The sequence below is a fragment of the Tamandua tetradactyla genome, chromosome 8 (genome assembly GCF_023851605.1).
Source record: "Tamandua tetradactyla isolate mTamTet1 chromosome 8, mTamTet1.pri, whole genome shotgun sequence".
Classification (NCBI taxonomy): Eukaryota; Metazoa; Chordata; class Mammalia; order Pilosa; family Myrmecophagidae; genus Tamandua; species Tamandua tetradactyla.
The window spans coordinates 97796511-97824489 of record NC_135334.1 but is presented as its reverse complement, the minus strand read 5'-3'; the positions used below and the strand labels follow the sequence as shown (position 1 = coordinate 97824489).

Here is a 27979-nt window from a genome sequence, read left to right as displayed (position 1 = left end):
GACAAAAAAGCACCATAGAGACCTGAAATGCATAATAATGTGAATCATATTCTTTTTCACAGAATTAGCAAGCATATATTACCTGTTCTTTGCAGATCATTTATTCCACTATTTCAGTTTTTTACTTGCAGGACTGTCCAAAACTTCTGTCTTGCCTTTTCTACCTTCTGAATTAGGAAGCTTAATGGGATCTATGTTGGCTTCATATGGAGTGCTTTCATCTTCATCCTCAGATTTTGAACACACCTCTGAACTGTTTTGTATATTCTCCTCTGAAATGTCTTCTTTTAAATCAGGCCAATTCATCTCAAATAAGGCCACATTCATTTGTATAACTTTTCTAGGAGTCCCATCAACATTTTTAGTATCAAAATGAGCATGTGGCACAGTTGCCATCTCTTTTATCAGCTTTTCATTTGTCTGGACCATCTTTGGAAGAAAGGTCTGAACTTGGCCCAATAAGGGACTCCTCTCAACTTGAAGTGTTTGAAGAGTGTTCTTTTTGGAATTAGGCCTGGAGTTGATGAACAATCTGTCCAATATGCCTGTTCCACCACTGCTCCCTGCCGCCAGCAGCTCTTTGGATGCTGAAACCCCCGCACAGCCCCAGGTTGGAGGCAAGCAGCTCAGTCTGCGCTGGGACCTGCCACACAGCTCTATGCTCTCACGAGTCTTCCACACCCCTCTTCTATGTCTTCTTGATATCCTTTATGTCATTAGCCAATCCATTGCATTTATTTAGGGGAGTTGTATGAACATTTTTGATTAATTGTTCCAAAGTCTGTATCTCCTTCAGTATTTTAATTTTGTCATTTGACTGGACCATACCTGCCTGCATCTTCTTTTTTGTGATTTTTTGTTGGCTTCAAGGCATTTTATTAACTTGATAGGGTTATTTTGAAAGTTGATTTCCTTCAGTCATCGAAGGGTTTTCTGTGTTATGTTGGGTTTTCATTGAAGGTCTCTTTTTGCACTTGGTTTATCCTTAATTCCCTGCCAAATAAGGCCTGGACCTTATGCAGGGGATCCAACTCGACTAGAGGATCTGTTTGAAGCAATGCAGCTAGGCAGTTTCCCAGATTACACTTTCTGTTTCTTCCCAGCAGAGGGCGCTCTTAGGCCTCCTCTTCCCCTCAGACCCACTTCTCAGCTGGGCAGCCAGGTGAACTGGATGGCGACCTGGTGCAATTCTGGCTAAAAGCAGCAACCCCGGAGCTGGGAGGTGGGCAATGTGCACCTCAGTGGAGATTCTGCTTATAGGCCTGATGAGACTGGCTGCTACTTGGAATGACTTTAGACTGTGGGACTGGGTATGTCAGCTGGCTCTGTACCCAGCAACCTGGAAATGCCCGTTGGTTAGTGTGCTGCCGGGTGTGGCTCAGTGGTGCAGCAGTGCACAGGGCGGGACATGGGGGTGTAAGGTGTGGAAAGCAGGGGGTATGGGATGTGGCATGGGTGTAGCACCCGGCACAGTGCATGGAGTGTGTAGGGGAGGTGGCATGGAGCATGGGGCAAGGGGAAGACAAAGGGGAGGGTGTGGCATGGGATGTGTATCATATGGGAGGCAGCATGTGATGGGGGCGGAGGGCATGGGACAGGACATGGGGGAGGAGGTTGCGGGGACATGTTGTGTCAGAGAGTGCAACATAGGGCGTGGGGGCGGGCTGATGGGCGAAGCAGGGTGGGGCTGTGTGGGGCAGGGCACTGCACAGGGGTTGAGGTGTTGGGGCAAGGTGCAGGTTTTGGGGCAATGTGGGCATGAGGCACACGACATAGCACGGAACGTGTTGCAGGGGGCGGGGCATTGGGTGTGGAGCAAGTCTCAGAGCGAGGCAGGTCGCAGGGCAGGTGGGGCAGGGCGTGATGTGGGCGCTGTAGTGCGCAGATGCACAGGGTGCAGTATGGGTGTGCAGGGCACGGGGATGCCGGGGAGTGGGGGCTTAGGGCAGCTCGTGGGGTACTAGGGGCCTGGGGGCCGGATGGCGGCACCTGTGGGCTTGGCGAATACAGGTATGATGCAGGGCGTGGGGTGTGCGGTGGTTTCTTCCTTGCCCCCACCTCCCTGTCTGTGCCCTCCTAGGGCTGGGGCCTCCATATGGAAATGAGACCAGTAAGGTCTTTGCAGTAAGCTGGTTGGTCTCTGTCATCAGAGAAAGTTAGTTTACCAGCTTCCGGGTTTCCCAAGGTTGCTCTGGGTTGTGAGCTGAGGAGTCTGATATCTCAAGATAGCTGCGGGCAGGCACTATCCTAGGCATGGCCTCTTGTCCCCGGTGGTGTCCTGAGGAAGCCCACTCATCCCATTCGCTGACTCCCAAGTCCTCAGGTTTTTCGTCCAAGCCTGCCTATGTGGTATAGAAGACCCTTTCAGGTCACTTGCACCCTGGAACTGCTGTCCCAGTCATTATTTTGTCACTTCTTTAGTTGCTCCTTGGAGCAGCATATCCTATTCTGTTCCTAGTAGGATTTATTTTTATTGTTCTTAAATCTTTTCAGTGTTTGATTTTTTTCAAAATAAAAAGTTAAAAATATTTCTCTAAGAGCAGTATGTTACTATTATAGAAAATATAGAAAAATTGAAAAATAAAAGGTACCCATAATCTGCTAGATAGATCTAAACACTATTAATAAAGGTAATGTTTTTATAAATATTGTGAATATGTTGTGTATATATTCGATTTTCTGTTTTTAATCAATTTAACATATATCACAATGTTTTTCCATATAATTGAATAATTTTTTTGACCTGTATTTTAATGAAAGCAAAATATTCTTTCTTTCATATTCATATCTATGGCTATAAGTAATTTATTTACCATTGTCTCCTCTGTAGGAGATTAGGTTTATTCACATTTTTGCTGTCACAGTGCGCTAGCAAATGTCTTTGTACACCCATATTTTACATATCTGTTTATTTCACTAAGCTATATTTAAAGAGGTGAAAATTTTCAGGTTAAAATATATCTCTACCTTTCTCTTTTTCTGTCTCTCTTTCTCTTTCTCTCCATCCTTCTATCTACATGTGTCTCTACTTTGCTTGCCAGTGCCAGAAAAATTTTACCAATTTAACACTTCTGCAGTAGTGTATGAGTGCCTTTTTTCCCTATATACTTACCAGCACTGAATATTATAATTTTGTTTTTGTTTAAAATTACATTACTTGTTTACTAATAAATTTGAAATTTTTTTTTTTTTGCCATAAACAAGTCTATTTCTGTGAATTCTCTGCTGCCATCCTTTTATCAGCTTTTCTCTTGGAGTCTTAGACCTTTTTATAATTTATAAAATATTAAACATACATATGAATTTACTTAGCTATAGGGAAAGAACTAGAGCTGGAGATAGAAATAAAGGTAGAAGGATAGGGAGAAAGTGAGGGAGAGAAGGAGGGAGAAAGGAAGAAAGAGAGAGTAGGCTGGGAATGGCTAGGTTGTATGTGATACAGCTTTTCTATCGCATTAGGATTGCTGAGCAAGAGAATATCTATCCTGAATTGTTCTCCTTATAATCCTCATGATAATATTTCTGTATATTATAATTAATACTCTTCTCTCCTGTTTCAAGCTAACATATATATTTTATTTAGAAAGAGTATATAGTATATTATTTTAACTTTTTCTTAGCTCCCTCTAGTGAGACAATCTATTTGTTATGTGCACTTTGTAAAATTTCTTTTTCTTCAGTATTTAGTGCCCTCTGGTGTTTACAAAAAAGGGAAAAAACATATTTTACTCCTGTTTTATTAGGATTCCTGAGCTTAAATGAATTGTATCTGTGCAGATTGAGCTCATACTTGAATATTTTCAAATTGAATTCAGAAATTAAAATGAGTGACAGCCAATTAGTTATTTGGGAATTTCTATATGACAAAAAAGACAGAAGGAAAAGTGCCTTGGAAACTTAGTTAGAAGAGTGGCTTTCTTTTACAGAGTCAGAAAATTAAATATTTACACTTACTTGTGAAATACGTTTCTTGATAATGCAGCAAATATTGTGAGAATAAGGGCAGTAAGAAGATAAGGGAATTTAAAATGGAGGAGGGGGGGAGTTATCCCTCTTTGTTATTAAAGAAGTACTTTATCCTTTCCAGGGGATTTTCCTGTTCTTGGGGACTTTTCGTTTTTATTTCCAGTATAGGGATTCTACATGAGACACTTCTCCAGCTTTGTTTTTCTTTTATTCTTTTTTTTTTTTCCTCTTATTTAATGTGGGCCTCAGTTTTCTCATTGGTACAGTGACATTTACCTAATTCAATAGTTTTCAAAAAATTTTTTTCTTTGTTTTGGTTTGGTTTGGCTTTGCTGGAAGGAGTGAAAGTAGACATTCATTCAAACAAAATATGCCATGGAACTCTAATAGATAACACAGGCCACAATGCGAATCTGGCTAAAGTGAGGCCAAGAGTTTGGGAGGAGTTTTGGATGCCTGCCATTGAACTGTGCCACTTGTCTACCTCCCCACCCCCACCACAGCTGACCTCTGGGCTTCCCAAGTTCCTGAGGAACACATTTTGATCAATAAGTGCAGGAAAAGAGAAATTCTAAAAACGCTTCTACCTGTAAGTGGTTAAATGTTGCTCTCAAAGGCAGAAAGTCTCTTCTCTCTCAGTGATTCTGTACTGCAAATCCAGTAAAATTTCACTCATTTATTAACGTGCTTAATAAATATTTCGTGATATTTTTACTAAGGCCTTATATTAGGTTCCAGGGGTGTAATAAACGGGTATATTCCTGCTCTCCATAAGTATATAATCTTTTAGAGGATTTAAAGATTAATTAAATGAGTACATGAATAAATATAACATTACAGAGGTTATAAATTTAATGAAGAAGAGGTAAATGTTGCAATCAAACGTAGGCTAGGAAGATTTGATCTAGATGGGGATATCAAGAAAGCCTCTTAGGGAGGTGAAGTGTGAGGTGGAATCTAAGAGATAAATTAGAAGTTACGTGAATGAAACAAGGAAGTAAGAGGATTCCGTGTGAAATGCATGCTAAGAAACAGTATGGTACTGATTAATTAAAACGTGGCCAATGTGGCTAAAACAGGGAAAGCAAGCTTCAGGGGAGTGGGATGAGTAGACCCAAGACAAACAGAACCCTCTAAGTCACTCAAGGATTTTGATCTAGATTTGTGTTGGAGAGGATTACACAGTCCATTTTAGGCAAGCTCTTGTCTTGATTCACATTCCTGTGGATGCAAGCCCATTGTGAATAGATACCTTGAAGATGTTATCCTAAGTGTGGCCCAAATGAATGAGGGTGGGCCCTAATCAGGATGCCTGCGGTCCTTTATAAGCAGAAGAAACTCAGGCATAGTCAGAGAAAGCTACCAGGAGGAGCCAAAAGCTGGAAGTCAGCAGGAATCTGGAGGAGAAAAGAGAGGGCATTGCTATGTGACTAGGAAAGCTAAGGAACCCAAGGATTGCCATTCAGCAAGAATGCTCCCAAACCTGGGCAGAAGCAATCTTTCTTGCCAATACCTTGGCTCTGGTGTCTGAAACTGAGAGACAATAAATTCCCATTGTTTAAGCCAACCCATTTTGTGGTATTTATCATAATAGCCTGACTAAGGCAATATTCTAAGAAAAATGGAAAGCTACTAAAGTGTTTTAAGCAGAGGTGACATCATCAGATCACTCTGGCTATAGTATGGCGAATGTATTGATATGGGGGTGGGTAAGAAGATAAGCATATATGTAGGAATACTTTTGAGGAGACTTTTGCAGTTGTTTGGTAGAGATGATACTGCCTTGGATCTGTATGTGTGAATGGAGATAGTAAGAGTGGATGTATTTAAGAAATTATTAAGGGATAGGATTAACTCGATTTGTGATGTTGGAAGTAAGTTGAAATTTTTTTACATAGAATTTTTTGTCTTAAAGGTGAGTGCAATATGTGGCACCAGGGACGGATTTTTATTTTTAAATGGGAGAGGCTTGAGGTTGTTTAAACACCAAGGGAAGAGATGTTGCAATATGTAAGAAAAGAGGAGTTAGAGGGATAATTAATAGTGTACTTTTTCAAAGAAAAATGAATATCATGAAATTAAAAGTATATAGGAAACAAACAAAAAATATAGAGGAAGGTGCTGTCCTCAAATAAAAGAAGGGGTTACATTTCTACTCTAACCAGGGGCAGGCATTGTCAGCTTACTTATGTATATTTGGCAAATAGAAGGATGGTCTGGCAGTACTGAGAGTATATCAGGGTTGATAAAAAAGAATTTACAGGATATCTAATCTGCTTTCATTGGCTTACTCACTTTTGTTTTCTTTTTCTTTTTCTCACATGCAGTTTAATGGACCAACTATAATATGAAAGCAACCATGGAAATAACATTTTATGTCAACTGCAGACTGTCTGCCTGGCTTCCTGCCCATTCACTATAATAATATAGTTTTATAATAGTATTTTAAATATCCCAGATCTCTTGTGAATATAATTGTATATGTGCAAATATAAAATAGTGATCTAAAGCCAAGCACATGAAAATACTTAGAACAAGAATCAAGAGGACATAAGAGACCACATGATCCCAGAACCTAATGGTGCGGTGACATGGATATACAAACCATTTCTGGGGTTGGGGAGGTAGGAAAGAGTATTAGAATGGTTTCTTTATACTTACAGGATGCTTATCGAGCAAATATATAATGAGATGGAAAATACAAGTGTAAGCAGATGAAAATATTGCTATGTAAGAGGAAGGACATGGTATAAGGTGACTTCCAAATCAGTTTTTCATGCCGTTATATGAAACCTTGGGTCCCAAGGCTGAAAGAACAAATAAAAGAGTGAGATGGTTAGTTCTATAACATTTTGCTTTTTCTTCTCCTTCTCTTTTATGTGCAATCTATTATTCTTCTGATAAAACAGACCTCATGTAAGTGGCTTTTTGTTTCTAATTAAATCTGGCTTTAGGTATAACTGCTATAACTTATTTTGCTTCATTTACTTCAATGTACTTGGTGCAGAATCAGTTCAAAGCTTTAGAATGTACTTCTTGATTATTTACATGGATTTGGACTCTTTTGCATCCTAAATGAAGGTTTACAGGTCTTCCAAATGTGGTTCTCCTCTTCCAAAAGCCTTGTCATCCTTTACTGATATCATACTCCAGAAATAATGCTTCCAAGGCAGTCTTAAGAATGAAATTGGAAGACTCTTTTCCTAATAACATAACCACTGAAATCACAGTAATTTGGGGCCTTGAAATTCTAAATCTATGTATCAGTCATGGCCTACTCAGAAGACAAACACTACGCAGTAATTTGACCAGAAACAATTTGAAGAATTGGATTGGAGTGATGAGGGATTGGCAAGTGAGAAGTAATGAGAATTACACAGAATGTAGGGGCATGCAAGGAGTAAGGCTGGCAGCTTGGTCAAGAGAAAGAAAATACTGTGCATTACTCAAGCCAGGTGATGGGAAAGCCACACATGCTGCAGGAGCTGGGTCCTGGAGAGGTCATTCACTGAAAGAGCTGGGCACTGGTAAAGCAGTGTGCTGCAGAAGCGTGCTGGGCTGGCACAACGAACCAGAAAGAAAATCCCTCTTTCTACTTGTCTCTCTAGCACCCTCTACTGACAAAGTTTAGCATTGTGCCAGCTGGCAAAGGAAAAATATTTAAAGGGCCCATATCTATTTTCACAGATCAGGAAATTAACTATGAATTTATAGTTGAGAAGAAATAAATTAATAACTGGCAAAACCTAACATGATAGTTTATTTTTCTAACTGGGTGGTAAGGGGCTTGCCTGTGGCTACAAGGCGGTGGGGCTAAGGCTGGATCCTAGATCTCCCAATATCCAGTCCAATATAATACGTCTGTTACTCTGAGATTATGCAAACAGCTTTGTCTTTTACCCTCCAAGTTATATTCCTCTGAAAGGATTATCTCTCTCTCTCTCTTTAATGTGAAAATAACAAAGCAGAGCTATATTTATGGGGTAGAAATTATATGCTTGCAAAAATACCTTTGAGAAGGCAATATTATTCCCATTTTACAGATGAAAGAAGTGAGGCTTATAAAGGTTGAGTAATTTTCTTAATACTAGTCAATCAGAAAGTAGCAGAGTAGTTTTGTTTGATTCCAACACCTGGCTCTTAAACAGTATACATGTTGACTCAAATATTATTTTAATTATAGACAAATCTTACCTAAGTAAGAACAAGAATGCTCAAAGGTTAGGGAAAAGGAAATGAGAAAGAAAAAACAATTATGAAGCAAAAATATACCAGCATGGATGGACTACTTACTTGTATGGGGGTTTTGGAGTATGGATGGAGGGGATATAGTTAAGTGTATGCTGAGGGAAATAATTTCTTAGCAGCTGGGCAGAACCTGGTGGGCTCTGAGTAACGGGCTAGGGTAGGACTGTAGGAGGCAGGAGGCAGGAGGCCTTTACAGATCAATAATACCATCTTCGTGTTTCTTTTTAATCCATAAGATAAAATTCACCTTTCTTTTGGCCTTGCTTTCTTTTTTATTTTTATTGCAATGTATTATATATTCTCATACCGTATAATAATCCAAAGTGTACAATCAGTGGTTCACAGTATCATCATATTGCTGTACATTCACCATCACATTCGATGGTTGAACATTTTCATTATTCCAAATATATAAAAATAAAAGTAAAAGCAAACACCCAAAATACCCCATTTCCCCAATACCCCTGTTGCTTATTTATTTTTGTCTTTTCTTCTTATTAATCTGTCCATACCCTGGATAAAGAGAGTGTCAGTCACAAGGTTTTCACAATCACACAAAACACCTTAAAAGTTCTATAGTTATTCAGTCTTCTTCAAGAATAAAGACTCTTGGATTACAGTTCAACAGTTTAAGGTGTTTCCCTCTAGCTTTCCAATATACTAAAAACTAAAAAGGGATATCTATATACTGTGTAAGAATAAGCTCTAGAATGATCTCTTGACTCTATTTGAAATCTCTCAGCCACTGAAACTCATTTTGTTTCATTTCTCTTCCCCCTTTTGGTCCAGAAGGCTTTCTTAATCCCACATGGCCAAGGTCAAGCTCATCCCCAGAAGTCATGTCTCACATTGCCAGGGAGATTTACACCCATGGGAATCATGGCCCACACAGATGGGAGGGCAATGAGTTCACATACAGAGTTGGTTTAAAGAGAAATTGGGACTTCCGGAGAAGATGGCGGCTTAGTAAGACGCGCGGGTTCCTCCTCCAGAACAGCTACTAGGGAAGTAGAAACAGTACAGAACAGCTCCCGGAGCCACGACAGAGACCAAGAAGACGGCGTACCCCATTCTGGAACAGCTGACTGGCTGGGAGAACCTGCTGCGGTGAGATCACTGAGGGGCGCGCGCTTCCCCGGGCCAGGGCGGCAGGCGGCCGGAGTCCCTCCCTCCCTCCTTCCCGGGCCGACTGGGAGAATTGGACAGGCAATTCCCTCAAGCCGCGGTGGCTGGCGCCCCCCCCCAACGCGCGGCCCCCCGAACCAGCTGGGAGAATTGGATCAGAGATCCCCCAAGCCATGGAGACCGGCGACCGGGGTCCCTTCCAAACACATGGCTTCCCGGTCCGGCTGGGAATGGTGGATAGGCACTCCCCCAAGCCACGGCGGCCAGCGCCCCCCTGCCACACTTGGCTCCCCGGGCCGGATGGGAAATTTGGACAGGCGCTCCCCCAAGCCGCAGAGGCCGGAGCCCCCCCACCATGCTTGGCACCCTGGCCTGGCTGGGAAATTTGGACAGGCGCTCCCCCAAGCCGCGGAGGCCGGCGACCCTACCCACGCGCGGATTCACGGGCCGGCTGGGAGATTCGGATTGGCACTCCCCCAAGCCGCTTTGGCTGACGACCCTCCCCCACAGTGAGAGTTTTCCAAAGTTAAAGGAGCCACAGCATCTTTTACTGGTGGGACCCACAGACAGACGAGCGCCACGAGTGCCACCTACTGGGCAGGATAAGAAAAACAGAGCCCAGAGATTTCACAGAAAAATCTTTCAACCTGCTGGGTCCCACACCCAGGGAAATCTGATTAAATGCCCAGACGCCAACAGAAAATAACGGATCACGCTCAGAAAATTGAATATATGGCCCAGTCAAAGGAACAAACAAATAGTTCAAATGAGATACAGGAGCTGAGACAACTAATGCTGAATATACGAACAGAAATGGAAAACCTCTTCAAAAACCAAATCAATAAATTGAGGGAGGACATGAAGAAGACATGGGCTGAACAAAAAGAAGAAATAGAAAAGCTGAAAAACAAATCACAGAACTTATGGGAGTGAAGGACAAAGTAGAAAAGATGGAAAAAACAATGGATACCTACAATGGTAGATTTAAAGAGACAGAAGCTAGAATTAGTGAATTGGAGGATGGAACATCTGAATTCCAAAAAGAAACAGAAACTATAGGGAAAAGAATAGAAAAATTTGAGCAGGGGATCAGGGAACTGAATGACAATATGAAGTGCACAAATATACATGTTGTGGGTGTCCCAGAAGGAGAAGAGAAGGGAAAAGGAGGAGAAAAACTAATGGAAGAAATTATCACTGAAAATTTCCCAACCCTTATGAAAGACCTAAAATTACAGATCCAAGAAGTGCAGCGCACCCCAAAGAGATTAGATCCAAATAGACGTTCTCCAAGACACTTACTAGTTAGAATGTCAGCGGTCAAAGAGAAAGAGAGGATCTTGAAAGCAGCAAGAGAAAAACAATCCATCACATACAAGGGAAACCCAATAAGACTATGTGTAGATTTCTCAGCAGAAACCATGGAGGCAAGAAGACAGTGGGATGATATATTTAAATTACTAAAAGAGAAAAACTGCCAACCAAGAATTCTATATCCAGCAAAATTGTCCTTCAAAAATGAGGGAGAAATTAAAACATTTTCAGACAAAAAGTCACTGAGAGAATTTGTGACCAAGAGACCAGCTCTGCAAGAATTACTAAAGGGAGCACTAGAGTCAGATATGAAAAGACAGAAGAGAGAGGTATGGAGAAGAGTGTAGAAAGAAGGAAAATCAGATATGATATATATAATACAAAAGGCAAAATGGTAGAGGAAAATATTATCCAAACAGTAATAACAGTTAGTGGACTGAATTACCCAATCAAAAGACATAGACTGGCAGAATGTATTAAAAAACAGGATCCTTCTATATGCTGTCTACAGGAAAAACATCTTAGACCCAAAGATAAACATAGGTTGAAAGTGAAAGGTTGGGAAAAGATATTTCATGCAAATAACAACCAGAAAATAGCAAGAGTAGCTATACTAATATCCAACAAATTAGACTTCAAATGTAAAACAGTTAAAAGAGACAAAGAAGGACACTACCTACTAATAAAAGGAACAATTAAACAAGAAGACATAACAATCATAAAATTTATGCACCGAACCAGAATGTCCCAAGGTACGTGGGGAATACACTGCAAACACTGAAAAGGGAAATAGACACATATATCATAATAGTTGGGGACTTCAATTCACCACTCTCATCAATGGACAGAACATCTAGACAGAGGATCAATAAAGAAATAGAGAATTTGAATATTACTATAAATGAGCTAGACTTAACAGACATTTATAGGACATTACATCCCACAACAGCAGGATACACCTTTTTCTCAAGTGCTCATGGATCATTCTCAAAGATAGACCATATGCTGGGTCACAAAGCAAGTCTTAACAAATTTAAAAAGACTGAAATCATGCACAACGCTTTCTCGGATCATAAAGGAATGAAGTTGGAAATCAATAATAGGCAGAGTGCCAGAAATTTCACAAATACATGGAGGCTCAACAACACATGCTTAAACAACGAGTGGGTCAAGGAAGAAATTGCAAGAGAAATTAGGAAATATCTTGAGGCAAATGAAAACGAAAACACAACAAATCAAAACCTATGGGACGCAGCAAAGGCAGTGCTAAGAGGGAAATTTATTGCCCTAAATGCCTATATCAGAAAAGAAGAAAAGGCAAAAATTCAGGAATTAACTGTCCACTTGGAAGAACTGGAGAAAGAACAGCAAACTAATCCCAAAGCAAGCAAAAGGAAAGAAATAACAAAGATTAGAGCAGAAATAAATGACATTGAAAACATGAAAACAATAGAGAAAATCAGTAAGACCAGAAGTTGGTTCTATGAGAAAATCAATAAGATTGATGGGCCCTTAGCAAGACTGACAAAAAGAAGAAGAGAGAGGATGCAAATAAATAAGATCAGAAATGGAAGAGGAGACATAACCACTGACCTCACAGAAATAAAGGAGGTAATAACAGGATACTATGAACCACTTTACGCTAATAAATACAACAATTTAGATGAAATGGACGGGTTCCTGGAAAGACATGAACAACCAACTTTGACTCAAGAAGAAATAGATGACCTCAACAAACCAATCACAAGTAAAGAAATTGAATCAGTCAATCAAAAGCTTCCTAAAAAGAAAAGTCCAGGACCAGACGGCTTCACATGTGAATCCTACCAAACATTCCAAAAAGAATTATTACCAACTCTCCTCAAACTCTTCAAAAAAATCGAAGTGGAGGGAAAGCTACCTAATTCATTCTATGAAGCCAACATCACCCTCATACCAAAACCAGGCAAAGATATTACAAAAAAAGAAAACTACAGACCAATCTCTCTAATGAATATAGATGCAAAAATCCTCAACAAAATTCTAGCAAATTGAATCCAACAACACATTAAAAGAATTACACATCATGACCAAGTAGGATTCATCCCAGGTATGCAAGGATGGTTCAACATAAGAAAATCAATGAATGTAATACACCACATCAACAAATCAAAGCAGAAAAATCACATGATCATCTCAATTGATGCAGAGAAGGCATTTGACAAGATTCAACATCCTTTCCTGTTGAAAACACTTCAAAAGATAGGAATACAAGGGAACTTCCTTAAAATGATAGAGAGAATATATGAAAAACCCACAGCTAATATCATCCTCAATGGGGAAAAATTGAAAACTTTCCCCCTAAGATCAGGAACAAGACAAGGATGTCCACTATCACCACTATTATTCAATATCGTGTTGGAGGTTCTAGCCAGAGCAATTAGACAAGAAAAAGAAATACAAGGCATGAAAATTGGAAAGGAAGAAGTAAAACTATCACTGTTTGCAGACGATATGATACTATACGTCGAAAACCCGGAAAAATCCACAACAAAACTACTAGAGCTAATAAATGAGTACACCAAAGTAGCAGGTTACAAGATCAACATTCAAAAAATGTGTAGCATTTCTATACACTAGCAATGAACAAGCTGAGAGGGAAATCAAGAAACGAATCCCATTTACAATTGCAACTAAAAGAATCAAATACCTAGGAATAAATTTAACTAAAGACAAAAAACCTATACAAAGAAAACTACAAAAAACTGTTAAAAGAAATCTCAGAAGACCTAAATAGATGGAAGGGCATACCATGTTCATGGATTGGAAGACTAAATATAGTTAAGATGTCAATCCTACCTAAATTGATTTACAGATTCAATGCAATACCAATGAAAATCCCAACAACTTATTTTTCAGCAATAGAAAAACCAATAAGCAAGTTTATCTGGAAGAGCAGGGTGCCCCGAATAGCTAAAAGTATCTTGAGGAAAAAAAATGAAGCTGGAGTTCTCAAGCTGCCGGACTTTAAGGCATATTATGAAGCCACAGTGGTCAAAACAGCATGGTATTGGCATAAAGATAGATATATCGACCAATGGAATCGAATAGAGTGCTCAGATATAGACCCTCTCATCTATGGACATTTGATCTTTGATAAGGCAGTCAAGCCAACTCACCTGGGACAGAACAGTCTCTTCAATAAATGGTGCCTAGAGAACTGGATATCCATATGCAAAAGAATGAAAGAGGACCCGTATCTCACACCCTATACAAAAGTTAACTCAAAATGGATCAAAGATCTAAACATTAGGTCTAAGACCATAAAGCAGTCAGAGGAAAATGTAGGGAGATATCTTATGAAACTTACAATTGGAGGCGGTTTTATGGACCTTACACCTAAAGCAAGAGCACTGAAGAAATAAATAAATAAATGGGAGCTCCTCAAAATTAAACACTTTTGTGCATCAAAGAACTTCATCAAGAAAGTAGAAAGACAGCCTTCACAATGGGAGACAATATTTGGAAACGACATATCAGATAAAGGTCTAGTCTCCAGAATCTATAAAGAGATTGTTCAACTCAACAACAGAAAGACAGCCAACCCAATTACAAAATGGGAAAAAGACTTGAACAGACACCTCTCAGAAGAGGAAATACGCATGGCCAAGAGGCACATGAAGAGATGCTCAATGTCCCTGGCCATTAGAGAAATGCATATCAAAACCACAATGAGATATCATCTCACACCCACCAGAATGGCCATTATCAACAAAACAGAAAATGGCAAGTGCTGGAGAGGATGCAGAGAAAGAGGCACACTTATCCACTGTTGGTGGGAATGTCAAAGGGTGCAACCACTGTGGAAGGCAGTTTGGCGGTTCCTCAAAAAACTGAATATAGAATTGCCATACGACCCAGCAATACCATTGCTAGGTATCTACTCAGAGGACTTTAGGGCAAAGACACAAACGAACATTTGCACACCAGTGTTTATAGCAGCATTATTTACAATTGCAACGAGATGGAAACAGCCAAAATGTCCATCAACAGACGAGTGGCTAAACAAACTGTGATATATACATACGATGGAATATTATGCAGCTTTAAGACAGAATAAACTTATGAAGCATGTAATAACATGGATGGACCTAGAGAACATTATGCTGAGTGTGTCTAGCCAAAAACTAAAGGACAAATACTGTATGGTCCCACTGATGTGAACCGACATTCGAGAATAAACTTGGAATATGTCATTGGTAACAGAGACCATCAGGAGTTAGAAACAGGGTAAGATAATGGGTAATTGGAACTGAAGGGATACAGACTGTGCAACAGGACTAGATACAAAAACTCAAAAATGGACAGCACAATGCTACCTAATTGTAATGTAATTATGTTAAAACATTGAATGAAGCTGCATCTGAGCTATAGTTTTTTGTTTGTTTGTTTGTGTCTTAGGTTTTTTTCTTTTTCCTTTTCTTTTATTATTATTATTATTATTTTTATTTTTTTCTCTATATTAACATTCTATATCTTTTTCTGTTGTTTTGCTAGTCTTTTCCTAAATCGATGCAAATGTACTAAGAAATGATGATCATGCATCTATGTGATGATGTTAAGAATTACTGATTGCATATGTAGAATGGAATGATTTCTAAATGTTGTGTTAATTTCTTTTTTTTCTTTAATTAATAAAAAAAAAGTTTCTATTGTTACAAAAAAAAAAAAAAAAGATGTAATGGAGAGGCTGGAGGGAACTGCCTGAAAATGTAGAGCTGTGTTCCAGTAGCCATGTTTCTTGATGATGATGTATAATGATATAGCTTTCACAATGTGACTGTGTGATTGTGAAAACCTTGTGTCTGATGCTCCTTTTACCTACCTTGTCAACAGATGAGTAGAACATATGGAATAAAAATAAACAATAGGGGGAACAAATGTTAAAATAAATTTAGTTTGAAATGCTAGTGATCAATGAAAGCGAGGAGTAAGAGATATGGTATGTATAATCTTTTTTTTTTCTGTTTTCATTTTATTTCTTTTTCTGTTGTCTTTTTATTTCTTTTTCTGAATTGATGAAAATGTTCTAAGAAATGATGAATATGCAACTATGTGGTGATATTGTGAACTACTGATTATATGTGTAGAACAGAATAATCATGTGTTAATGTTTTAGTTCGTTTGTTGTTAATTTTTTTAAATTAATAAATAAATAAATTTTAAAGAAAAAAAGAAAGGGATATACTGAAGTCTCCAACTATTGATGTAGTATGTCTGTAACGTAATAGTTCTCCCTCCAGTTTTGTCATTGTTTGCCTCATATATTTTGGAACACTGTGAATAGCTGCATTAAGGTTGGGATTGTTATATCTTGATGGATTGACCCTTTTTTATTAATAAAAATTGTCCTTTTTTGTCTCCTGAAAAAAAAAAAAAAAGAGAAAGTGGCCACATCTGAGCAACAAAAGTTCTCTGCGGGTGAATTTTAGCCATTATCATAAGTAGGCTTGGCTTCTCCTCTGCAGGAATAAGTTTCATAAGGGCAAGCTCCAAGATTCAGGGCCTGGCCCATCAAATTGGCATTCCCCAATGCTTGTGAGAATATCAGGTTTTCCCAGGTGGAGAATTTTAATATTTCCACCTTTTTTCCCCAGTCTCCCAAGGGGACTTTGCAAATACCTTTTAATCTTCTGCCCACATTACTGTGATGTATCAGGGCATCACAACAATCTGTTCAAACCAACAAGATCTTACTCCCTATTCAAGGTTCCATGTAATTATGGCATTCGAATAAGTTGACCATACAAGGTAAATTAGATAGTATGCTATGAAAAATATAAATTTTCCTCTTCTTTGTTCTCACACAGAACTTGAAATACAGTCAGTATCATCCTTTACCCTTTAGTCTGATTTACTTTAGTCCTACCCAGATCAGCTTCTTTCATATCTCTAATTGAATTTTTTTTAGTGTTTTTTAACAGTTACCGTATGGGGTAACAGTGACTTCTGTAGCTACAGAACTCTAACTCTGGGTCTCAGATGTCACACAAATACCCAAAGTTCCAGGGAAAGACTAGGTTATAAACAAAGAGCTCAGCATCTCAGAATTTAGAAATAGCAGTTATGACTCTGGAATAGATGTGACTGCTGTAAGAGCTTAAATCTAGGAACCTTTACAACAAGTTCACCTGATGATCTATGCTCTTGACTCAGTTCTCAGAGTTTGCACATTATAGTTAGTCCATATTAGTAAGGTGTTATAATATTTATCTTTTCATTTCTGGCTTATTTCACTCAACATAGTGCCCTCAAGTTCGCCTAATTACATGCCCCACAATTTCATTCCTTCTTGCACCTGCTCAGTAGTCCCTTTTATGTATCCATCACAGTTCCCCCTTCCATTCCTCAGTGGATGTACCCTTATGTAACTTCCATCGATTGCAAATTAGGAACACTGCTGCATAAACACCAGTTTGCAAATGGCCATTCCTGTCCCTGCTCTCAGTTCCTTCATTGTGCACCTAACTACAGGATTGCAGGATCATAAGGCCACCCCACTCCTAGCCTCTTATGGAGCTACAACACTGAGGGTCTGCACCATCTTGCCTCTCTACCAAAGTGACTAGGAACAGTGGTCTCTCCGCGTTTTCTCTAGCACTTGTATTTCTCTATTCTTTTTTTTTGCATGGGCAGGCTCTGGGGATTGAACCCGGGTCTCCAGCCACTGAACCACCTTTGCATGGCCCTCTCTATTTATTTGTAAACAGTTTTATTTCTACTTCATGCAATCAAACCTAGGTAAAAAAAAATCAGTGGTTCCAAGTATAATCACATAACCATGACTTTACCACCACAATCTATGAGAGGACATTTCCATTTCTTCTGAAACAAATCCCATACCCCTCCCCCATATCCACTGCTTATTGATATTTAGTTTTGGCATATTACCTCTGTAACATTCACTGGAAGTATATTACAGTGTTACTGTTAACACTGTGTGTGTTGAAATAACCCTAGTGTGTGTTGATTGATTTCCCCTGATTACCATCCCATTTTCAACATCTTGCAATATTGACATTCATCTCTTCTCTCTCATACAAAAATATTCTTCTATTTGTACATTTAATCACCATCATTGTTCAGTCTAGGCATCACTAAGTTATACCATCTCAGTCTTTATCCTCTATCTTTCCTTCTGTTGTCATTCATGCACCCAGCATTCCTCCCTCAACCATACTCACACTCAAATTTGTTGAATGCAGTTAGAATATTGTGCCACCATCAGAGAGTATTGTGCTCTCCATTTCTATATCTTTATAATCAGTCCTGCCAAACATTCTGTACTCCTTCAGATTTGAATTCCCAGTCTCTACCCACTTTCTATCTTCTGATAACCTGTGTTCTCAAATTTAACTCTCAAAGTTAACTCATTAATGCTAGTTCATATTAGTGAGACCATGCAGTATTTGTCATTTTGTTTCTGGCTAATTTCTTTTGGTCACATGCTTCATGATTTTATTCTGTCCTAAAGCTGTGTAATATTCCATTATATGTATATTCCATCATATGGATACATCACAATTTTATAGCCACTCATTTGTTGATGGACATTTGGGCTATTTCCAACTCTTGGCAATTGTAAATAATGCTGCTATAAACATTAGTGTGAAAATGTCCATTTGTGTCCTTGTAGTCAGTTCCTTTGAATATATACCTAGTAATGGGACTGCTGTATCATATGGCAAGTCTACACTTAGCTTCCTGAGGAACCTCCAGACTGCATTCCAGAGTGGTTGCACTATCATACATTCCAACCAACAGAGAATGTGTGTCTCTTCCCATCCTCTCTGTAGTTCTCTGTTTGTTTTTTTTAATTGCTAATGGTCATTCTGGTAGGTGTGAGATGATGTCTCATTATGATTTTTTTTTTTTTTTTTTGCATGGGCAGGCACCGGGAATCAAACCTGGGTCTCTGGCTGGCAGGCTAGAACTCTGGACTGTGGCCCACCCGTCATTGTGGTTTTGATTTGTATTTCCCTAATAGTCAGTGAAATTGAGCATTGTTTCATATGATTTTGAGCCATTTGTATTTTCTGTTTGGAAAAATGTCTGTCTATGTGTTTTGCCCATATTTAATAACATGATGAACTAGTCTTAACAGACATTTATTTTCTTAACAACATGTGCTTCATATTGTCATTCAGTTCTCTGAGACCTTGCTCACACATTTTTCCATTCTTTTCTGTATCTGTTCTTTTATATGTAGGATTTCAGATGTCCTGTCCTCTAGTTCACTAATCCTTTCTTCTCCCTCTTCAAAGCTGCTGTTTTAAGTCTCTGTTGTGTTTTTCATCTGTTCTATTGTGCCATTTATTCCTCAAAGCCATTTGTTTTTTCAAGCTTTTGAGTTCTTCTATATGGTCGCCCAATGTCTTCTTTATATCTTTCATCTCTTTTGCCTTATATTTTGATTTTATTTTGGACTTGATTTAGCATGTTTGATTGAACACTTTGTTTCAACTTCTGTATCTCATTTGAAGTGTTAGTTTGTTCATTTGACTAGACCATATCCTCATTTTTCTAGTATGACTTGTAATTTTTGTTGGTGACACAGCACCTGAGTTCCTTGATTAATTTATTCTGGATGTCATTTTCAGTCTTTTACCTAGGGTTTTCCTTTTGGTTGGCTTTGTTCTCTATCTGTTCTTTGGTGTTCAGTTCAACTTGTTCTAGACTTCTAGCATAACTTCTATTTAATTGTTCAGAATTTTTTAGCTCTTGTTTTTCTGTTCTTGCTTTGCCTATATGGAACCATTTTTTTTTTTAATTTCATAAGTAAAAGTTTATTGAGCTCCCTTTATGAACAGAGCACTGTGTTAATTGAAATAAAAAAGAAATATATAAGCTTATATAAATTCTTGTCTTCCAAGAGCATAAACTGTATTTGGTAAAATAAAATATTCCAGATAATGTTATTACTATTAAATTCTACAGCCTCTGCATTGCTGCTATTATGTAACCTAGTCTTAAAGAATTGGTCATTAAAAATTTCACACTTGAAAACTTTGTGGGATTGTACTTGATTATTTCCAAGGACAAAACTAGCAATTCATATATAGCCTTGAAGATTAAAAAATCATTACCTAAAATTCCAGGCATTTAACACAGGGAATTGCTCCCTTTTTTTTTTTTTTTTTTTTTTTTTGCTGATTAAAGATTGATCCACTAGTTACAAACCCATCAAATTTTGCTAATCCATACACTGGTCTGTTTATTGCAATGAAATCTCCTGCCTAAGCAAGCACAATACTAGTGCAACCAAGGCTTATTTCACTCGCCTATATATTTTGAAAACTGATCAACATAGTATTTTTGGTATTTTTAGACCCAGGAAATTCTGATGAGCTTTGTTATCTCCCCTTAATCCTTTTCATTGAAACTGGTTCATGTTAACAGTGAGGCATTTACAGAGGAACAACATCTATTTACTTTTAACCACTCAATTTGCAAGGTACTAAAACATGCAAGCACACCACTTCAATAGCTACAATTTTTCCCATCCTCTTTTTCTTGAATGTGGTCACATTTCATTCTTTTGGAACCATTTTTTGAGGAGGGTCTCCCCAGATTTGATTGGCCTCTGTCAGATTTTCCCAAACAAGGTAGGTTCACATCTTAGGAGGCATGTGTAATCAGCATCAACTTTCCCTGAGGATAAGATCCAACAGGCTGACTTTCCTGTGGAGCATCTATACTCTATTTTTCCTATCCTGCCCAGCAGTGTTGGAAAATTGGTGTACATAAAGTGATATGGAGCCTTTAATTCTGGTGGTTGAGACAGGCTGAAGTGGAAGGAAAGCTTAAGCTGTTTCTGTGATTTCTCTGAAGGAGGGCCTCCACTTAGCTGGGTACAGCACCCCACCTCCCCATACACACATGCACACACACTTTTTCTTGGGGATGATGCACCCTTTAGGGAATTATCTCCTCCATTGACTTGTTACTTTGTCTCCCAAACTATCCTAACTCCACACTTGCCTGTTTCTGTGTGCTGACAATTGAGAATCCCTGAGGCTTTGTCTAATGAGCTACTTAGAATACTATAAAATAAAATCTCTTTTCAGAGCCAGGCCTCAGCCCCCAAGGTTTTCCAGTCAACAGCTGAAATTGGTACCCAGCTCTATAAAGGGTACAGCCGTTTTCCAGTATTCTGAGTGTGGCTGGCTGCAGAAGCCTCAGTTTTGTTTTGTTTTTCTTCATCAGCCAGGTCTTCTTTCTGCTGAGAGAGAGACCTCAGTGTTCCTTTCTTGCTTTCTCTGGGTTTATCTGTGCTCAGAGCTTGTATTCAGCAGTCCAAATTAGTTAATTAAAACCACATTTGGAGCTTGACTGAGCTACGTTCACTTGCTCCTGGTACAGATGGCTTCATTTTCCCACAGGGACATGTCTCCAGCATAGCCTGCCTTGCCAGTGGGGAGGGGTCCCAGCCTCTACAGTTTATGGGCTTTGCTTATGGTTCTGTGCTGTGATCTCAGCCCTTCCCCCCATTCCAGACTGATGTACCATGGTGGTCTCGTCATGATGTCCCCCAAACCTGGCTTACTTCTTTAGCTATGTACTATAATATATATTTTTTAAATATGGAAGTGCCTGGCTACATCATTTAAATAAGGGAAGGGTAAGGATTTTGAGCAGTTACTTTGGTTTTGTAGTGCCACCACAAACCCCACTCTCAGTGGAAAAGGCCCCAGAAATTTTGCCAAGTGCTTCAGAGTATGTGCATTAGAAATACAATTTTTTTCAGAGAGCATCCTCCCATTAAACATAATCTCATTTAAGTCCTTAGCCAGAATTTTTTTTTTTTTTTTTTTTTTTTTTTTTTTTTTTGTGAGCTGATTCATCTGTCATTTGTGATTAGGAAAAGAAAGCCTTAATGTTCTTGAGTCAGCTATGTTTAAATCAGCCTGTCCAATTAAATCAGACTCCTATTCATTGTTGTTTTGGGGGCTCAGATTGCTTCTGGGTCTCTGAAATCACATATGCTTGTGTGCTTAGGGAATATAAATAGATTTTCATGTGAATTTACAAAAAAAATTCACAAATGTTGGCAAGCATATTTGTAGTAGAAAGAGATGAGGAAAAAACGTAAAGCCCTACAGAACATATTGTAGAATAACAGAATTGGAAAATACCTCAGAAATATTCTCATCCAGCCTCTTAATTTCACAGAAGGGGAACACGAGAGTTGAGTTTTTCCTTTAATAGACAACTTTGCCTTCAGATGGCCTTTCAATAATGCAGATATATTACCATGGGATGCTACCATATGGACACAGAGTTGAACTTCTACTTAGGAAAACCATAGTAGCAAAACCACAATCCTAGAGCTGAAAGGGGGCTAAACTTTACCTAGTCAAACTCCTCGTTTCTAAATTGGCAAAGGATGCACACTATTAATATAAATTATTTCTCCTGATTTTTGTTGGTAGCTCTGCCATTTGTTAGGAATAAAACTTTAGTAATATCGGAATAATTATTCTTAAATGAATTAATAGAAATGTAGTATCCAACTATGAAATACTATATACTTATATTAATAACTATAACATAGCATACTAAAATACAAAAGCAACATAAGTATTATTGTTTTTGTCATTTCAAAATAAAACTGCTAGATATATTTGAGCACTGAGTACAGCTTTTACTTGCATGCACGAAAACTCAAATTTTATAAGATCTCACCTTCATACAAAATGATGCAGCATTTAAGGCAAATCCACAAAGAATGAGTTGTGAATAGGTAGGAGTCCACATTGCAGGGAAGAGCAGTCACTGTTCCTTGTGAGGAAATCGGTCTATGGCTTCATCTATTTTAGGGACAGGTAAATAGCAGACTTTTATCATTCTGAAATTATCATTTCAAATTATGTTCTTAGTGTAACCTTGTATTATCAGAGCAAAAATTTGTTTTTCAGAGGCAGTAAACAGAATATGGGACATTCATGTAATGAGGAGTGAAGAAAGGAAGAGGTGGCTGCATGGAATGTCCAGAATAAGATAGCTTTCATGAAGGGAGGAACTAATGGGTTACTGCCCCCACCCCCTCACTTCTGCTTCAGTCCCTCTCTCCTACCTTATCTTTTTTATTTTTCTTCTTAGCGCTTATAATCATTTGACTTTATATAATCATATGCCTGTTTTTTTGGTCTATATCCACCTAATAAAGTATAAGCACCATGAGAAAATAAAACTTAGATAAACAAGAAGAGTGTCTGAACATGCTAACCACTCAATAATCATTTGTTGAATGAGTACTAAAAGTCAGACCATGTACTTCCATTACAGAGAAATTAAGGAGTTATATGTAAGCACCAATTATTCAAAACATATTTGTAGGATTCAACCACATTGTCTTTAAGTTTTCCTTTGTTTTTGCTTATTCCGTTTGAGGGAGACTTCAGAAATCCTGCCTCTTCTAAAATGTGGGCACATAATTCAATTACAGTTCAGATGGAATGAGGCATTCACTTCATACTTCTATTTTACCGAGTGTGAATTTAATTAGTTATTTTAGGAAGCCAGGTCAAATGCTTGGCATATACTGAGCTTGGGTAAATTAAAACCCTAAGTTTTATTCACCTGAAATTATGTTAGGTAAAATTTCTGCATTCTTGAAAATGTGTTTGTTTTTGAATCTGAAGTGTGGATTTTACCCTTACTGCTATTGAAGCTAGCCAAATGCTTTTCTAATATATTAGCTATCTTTCTGTAGTGGACATCTGTTGTTCCTGTCTAGATTCTAGCTTTTTGAAAGCAATTCCTGCAGTCTCCTGACATGTTTTTGCAACATGTATGTGCAAAAGGACGTTATGGCCTATCTTTTCTACACTTGTTTTCAAAATCAGAAGTCATCTAAATGCTCTATGTAGACCCCCTTTGGGTTCTCTGAATGCCTCACTTGTTTTTTCCTTATGGTTTATGACTGTATAGTTAAGATTTTATTTCTGTAAATGTCCCCTTGAATTTATTTATTTTGGAGGAAGTAGTTTTTGGAAATATATGTTTTTCTTTTGGCTTTACCTACATGTGTGGAGATATGTTTCATTATCATTATTGTTGTTTGTATTGGTAGTAGCCATTTGACAATATAGATAAATTTAACATAGTTTTAGGTAATGCTTCATATGCATGTGCTCACTGAAATATGAGATATGCATGTGCTCACTGAAACTCAAAACAGTTTTTCTTGAATGGCCTTCTGAGTGTATTTATACTTTTTGGAACATTTGTCTGATTCTAGTTTTTGGTAATAACACATTTATTGGAAAATGTTTACTGGGATAGAAACTTTATAGCCAGGGTAGTTACATTCAGATAAGATTATATGGGAAACAGAAACCATGTAAATCAATGTTTGGTGATTAGTACCTGAATTAGTCAAATGACTGGAAACCTCATTCTTAGCAAGTGACACCAGGGAAGGAAGTTTTATAAATAATAATTTTCCTGTAATTCTGCTGAATACAAATATAGATGACATGTAAAGAAGTGGAAACATTAACTTCAAGTCAGCCAAAAGAAGAGGTTAAATGTTGTTAATTTTCTAGGAGATTGTAAATTCCTATTTCAATAAGCTTATCTTTTTGTTTTATTCTCCTGAGCCTAGAACAATGCTTGGTTCACAATCTCTTTAATTAAGTGGATAGAAGAGATTGCCTATTATTAATTTCATTTTAGATACATAGCTTGTGAAACCAAAGAAAAATGATTAATTGATTTTTTTTCTCCTAAGGATGCCAAGTGCATAGTGTTACAGGGAGGGGCTGCTAGGGAATAGAATTTTTATTGAAAGGGAATAAACATACTGCTATTTTCTGGGGGTGATTTTGTTGTAAAAGTATAATAATAGTAAACATTTATTAGACACTATCATGTGTCAATGGCTGTGCTAAATACTTTATATGAAGAATCTTGTTTTAATCTTCCCAATGACACTATCGGTTAGATCCTAATATCCCGAATTTACAGAAGAGATGGCTCTGGTCCTGGACTGTGTTGTTGGGTCGTTCTCCATGTCCCACTTTTTCCTACTCTAAGAGCTTAAAGGCTGAAATGGATAATTCTAAGAAGGAATAAAAAGAAGAAGAGTTTAAGGATTTTTTTTTTCTACTCTAAGAGCTTAAAAACTGGAATGGGTAACTAAAATTAAATAAAAAGAGGAAGAGTTTAAGGATTAAGTGGAAGCAAGAAGATTTCTCAGGCAGAAATCCTAATGAAAGAACAGAAACTGAGCACCGAGAGTTAGTTGTAGCAGAGTAAGGAATTTGGATTTGGATTTTGTGTCCCCTCACCTTCCAAATATTTACTATGATGGCAGAATATAAATATTCATATGATTTTAAGAGGGGCACTTGATTGGTTTGCTTTTCTTGCCTTTCTTTACTATCCTGTGAAAACTAAATTTTGTGTTGTGCCAGTTTGAATCTGCTGAGTAGCGCAAAAAAAGCCATGTCCTTTAATCCTCATTCAGTAATGTTGGGTGAGAACTTTCTGATTGTTTCTATGGAGATGTGACCCACCTAATTGTGGGTGGTAACATTTGATTAGAAGGTTTCCATGGACATATGTCTCCACCCATTCAAGGTGGGGCTTGCTTACTGGAGTCTTTAAGAAGGAACCATTTTTGGCAAGAGCCAAGAGAACCGAGAGCCCTCCCAGCCAGAGATCCTTGGAGGAAAATGCCCCCGGGGAAGTCATTGAAGAACCCTGGATAGAAAGCTAGCAGCCATGTGATTACTAGCTGACAGAGGTGTTCTGGACCCATTGCCCTCTCTTGAATCAAGAGATGCTTTAGTTTGGACATTTTCGTGGCCTTAGGATGGTAAACTTGCAACTTAATAAACTCCCCTTTTTAAAAGCCATTCCGTTTCTGGTATATTGCATTCTGGCAGTTTTTACAAACTAAAACATGTGTATTTCCCCTCACTCCCTGGAAGGGTTTGAAGTATAAGTTCTGTCTTATCTCAAGGAAAAAGGAATGATTTAGAGTCTGGGTTTAGTGGGCCTTGAAAGTCAATTGAGAAAAATGGGAAGGAAGGTTAGGGTTTAATGAGACAGGCTGAATGTATGGGAGAAATTGAGGCATAGATAGGCTTCCCTCAGCCCAGGGCTAAGGGGACGAGAGAGAGGAGTCAAAGTCCTGGGGTTGTGGTGCTCACTCCTGGAAGTAGCAGGAGATAAAGTAAAACCTCAGAAGAGAATGATAGGTTTGTGGTCCATCTGAGGAAGTTACCTCAATATGTGAGTGAACACTGAAAATTTCTCCCCATAAATCCACTGTGGACAGCAAGCAGATGGGGGTGAGGGTGAGATGGATAGCTTTTGACCTTTTTAAATACAGTAGTCAAGAGGAGATGGTATAAGAGGCAGGGATTAAAGAGGAGGTTCCATGTTAGAATCAGATTGAGAGACGTTCTCTTCATCCAAGAGGAATGTGAATCTCAAGACCTTTTAGGCCACTTTCTTTCCTTGATGTTCCTTCTGTAGACAAATATAGATGGATCTAAGTTTTGGTTTGTTGAGATAGTTCTATTTAGTCCATTAATACTCTTAATCATAATCCCTTACATGAGATACCTACATTCTGAATTTAAGCTAAACACCTTACTAGTTCATTAAGGACCTTAGAGCTTAATTTTTCAGCTATTTTGGCTATGGCTACAAAAGCACCAATCTAAAATCAAAGCAGGTATTCTCTGTCCTCTGGAGGAACCAGGATAACTAGATTCTAACCCCAGTTCAATAGCGTATCCACTGTGAAGTCTTGACAAGTAACACTGCCCTCTGGTCCTCGCTTTCCCATTTGTAAAAATGAGGGATGTGTACTGGTTACTGTGGATTCTGAAAACTGTGGATCCCTTCACTCTCTTACACTGAGTCATGTTATTCACATATTTCCAACAAGCTGCCAAATGGGCCAGCTAATAAAGACTAATAAATAAAATGCTATTTAGAAATTACCCTGGAGATTTGTTAAGATTGAAAAGGGAGTAGTAAATCCCACAGAGCTGAATATTGGAGATGTTGCTAATTTTGTAGCCTCTACTGCTGTGCTTTCCTGACTGAAATTTTAAATGATAAGAGAGGGAATGGAAAGAGGAAGCCTGGGGAGTTGTCTGAGAAACCAGGCTAGTGGACTGTAGCAGCTGTCTGCTAATACCAGCATTGTTTGAGCTGCATGGAAAAGCCACCGACTCAGTCCCACTGGGAAGCAACAACGTTCTCTTGAACATTGCAGATAGCCAAAGAACTGTGGGCTAAGAGCCAGAACTTCTGCTTGATTATTATTAATTTTTAAAATAGCAGCTTTAACTGTATGGTGAGTATATAACTGTATGCCAGGGACAAGGACTTTCCTTTGTATAACAACCCTTTGATGTTGGTCTTTTTGTAGTTCTATTTTAGAGACAGTAAAACTGAGACTTCAAGTGTATTAATGATATTTACTCAAGATGACCCAGTTAAGTAGCTTTGCAATGCTAAAAAAATTAATGTTATTATCAGGGGAGAAGATGCAAAGAAAATGGTCATCATATCCTTTGTTTCTTCCCCACTCTCCTCTCCTGAAAATCCCTTCAACCCTTAGAGGTGAATTATATGATGAGTATATCCAAGCAGTAGTGAAAGTGGGAAAAGTCTCAAAAGAGAAACAATTTGAGAGGGTCTCTACACAAATGGACAGAAACAGACTTCTTGATGTGGAGTTGGGAGAAGTGCCAGAGCTGATTATGTGATCACATATAAAGGTCAGATTAAAAGAAAAATCAATTTCTAAAATCATTATCTTCTCTTCTATGGCCAGCATCCTGAAACTAGTCCCAAGACCACTTGCCTCCAGTTCAGCAATTTGTCCTAGGGTATGGCAGGACTTTGAAGATAGATTCATTCTAATGCTTAAAGCTGAATGAGTTATGAATGCCATAAAGAGACAAGGCTGGCTTTCCCACTCAATAGATTTGAGACAGGATTTCTGCTTGTAGATACCCATCTCCCTTCCACTACCTTCCATTTCACCATGGTTAGAGGGATTGAAATAATTTTGATCTTCAACAAGTCCCCATTAAAGAGAGAAATTCATAAATGGGGGAGGTGGAGCTTGGTTAGTGCTACAAACTAATACTAAGTATATACCTTAGGTTATCTTTCCCAAAATGGGAATATTAGTGTCAGAAATTGTGCTCCAAATTAAGGATCTGTTGTCAATCTCTTATGGGTAATGCTGCATTTTCTACCAGTCAAGCCTTCTACCAGAGGCTACCAGCATTTTGAACAAGAAAAGTCTGCG

At 38.4% G+C, this 27979-nt stretch overlaps 1 protein-coding gene and 1 long non-coding RNA gene across 5 annotated transcripts in view; one reads left to right on the top strand and one right to left on the bottom strand.

Annotated features, from left to right (window-relative positions):
- Positions 1–27979, top strand: part of LOC143644784 (uncharacterized) — a 136670-nt gene that overhangs the window by 22649 nt on the left and 86042 nt on the right. The gene's annotated exons all lie outside the window — the stretch shown is intronic.
- LOC143643945 (NOP protein chaperone 1-like) lies at positions 109–27711 on the bottom strand. The gene is made up of 4 exons (XM_077112343.1): positions 27697–27711; positions 2166–2342; positions 1706–1989; positions 109–706 (listed from the first exon to the last, which is right to left on the bottom strand). Exons 1-4 carry the CDS (start codon positions 27709–27711, stop codon positions 109–111), a joined length of 1074 nt encoding a protein of 357 aa, XP_076968458.1.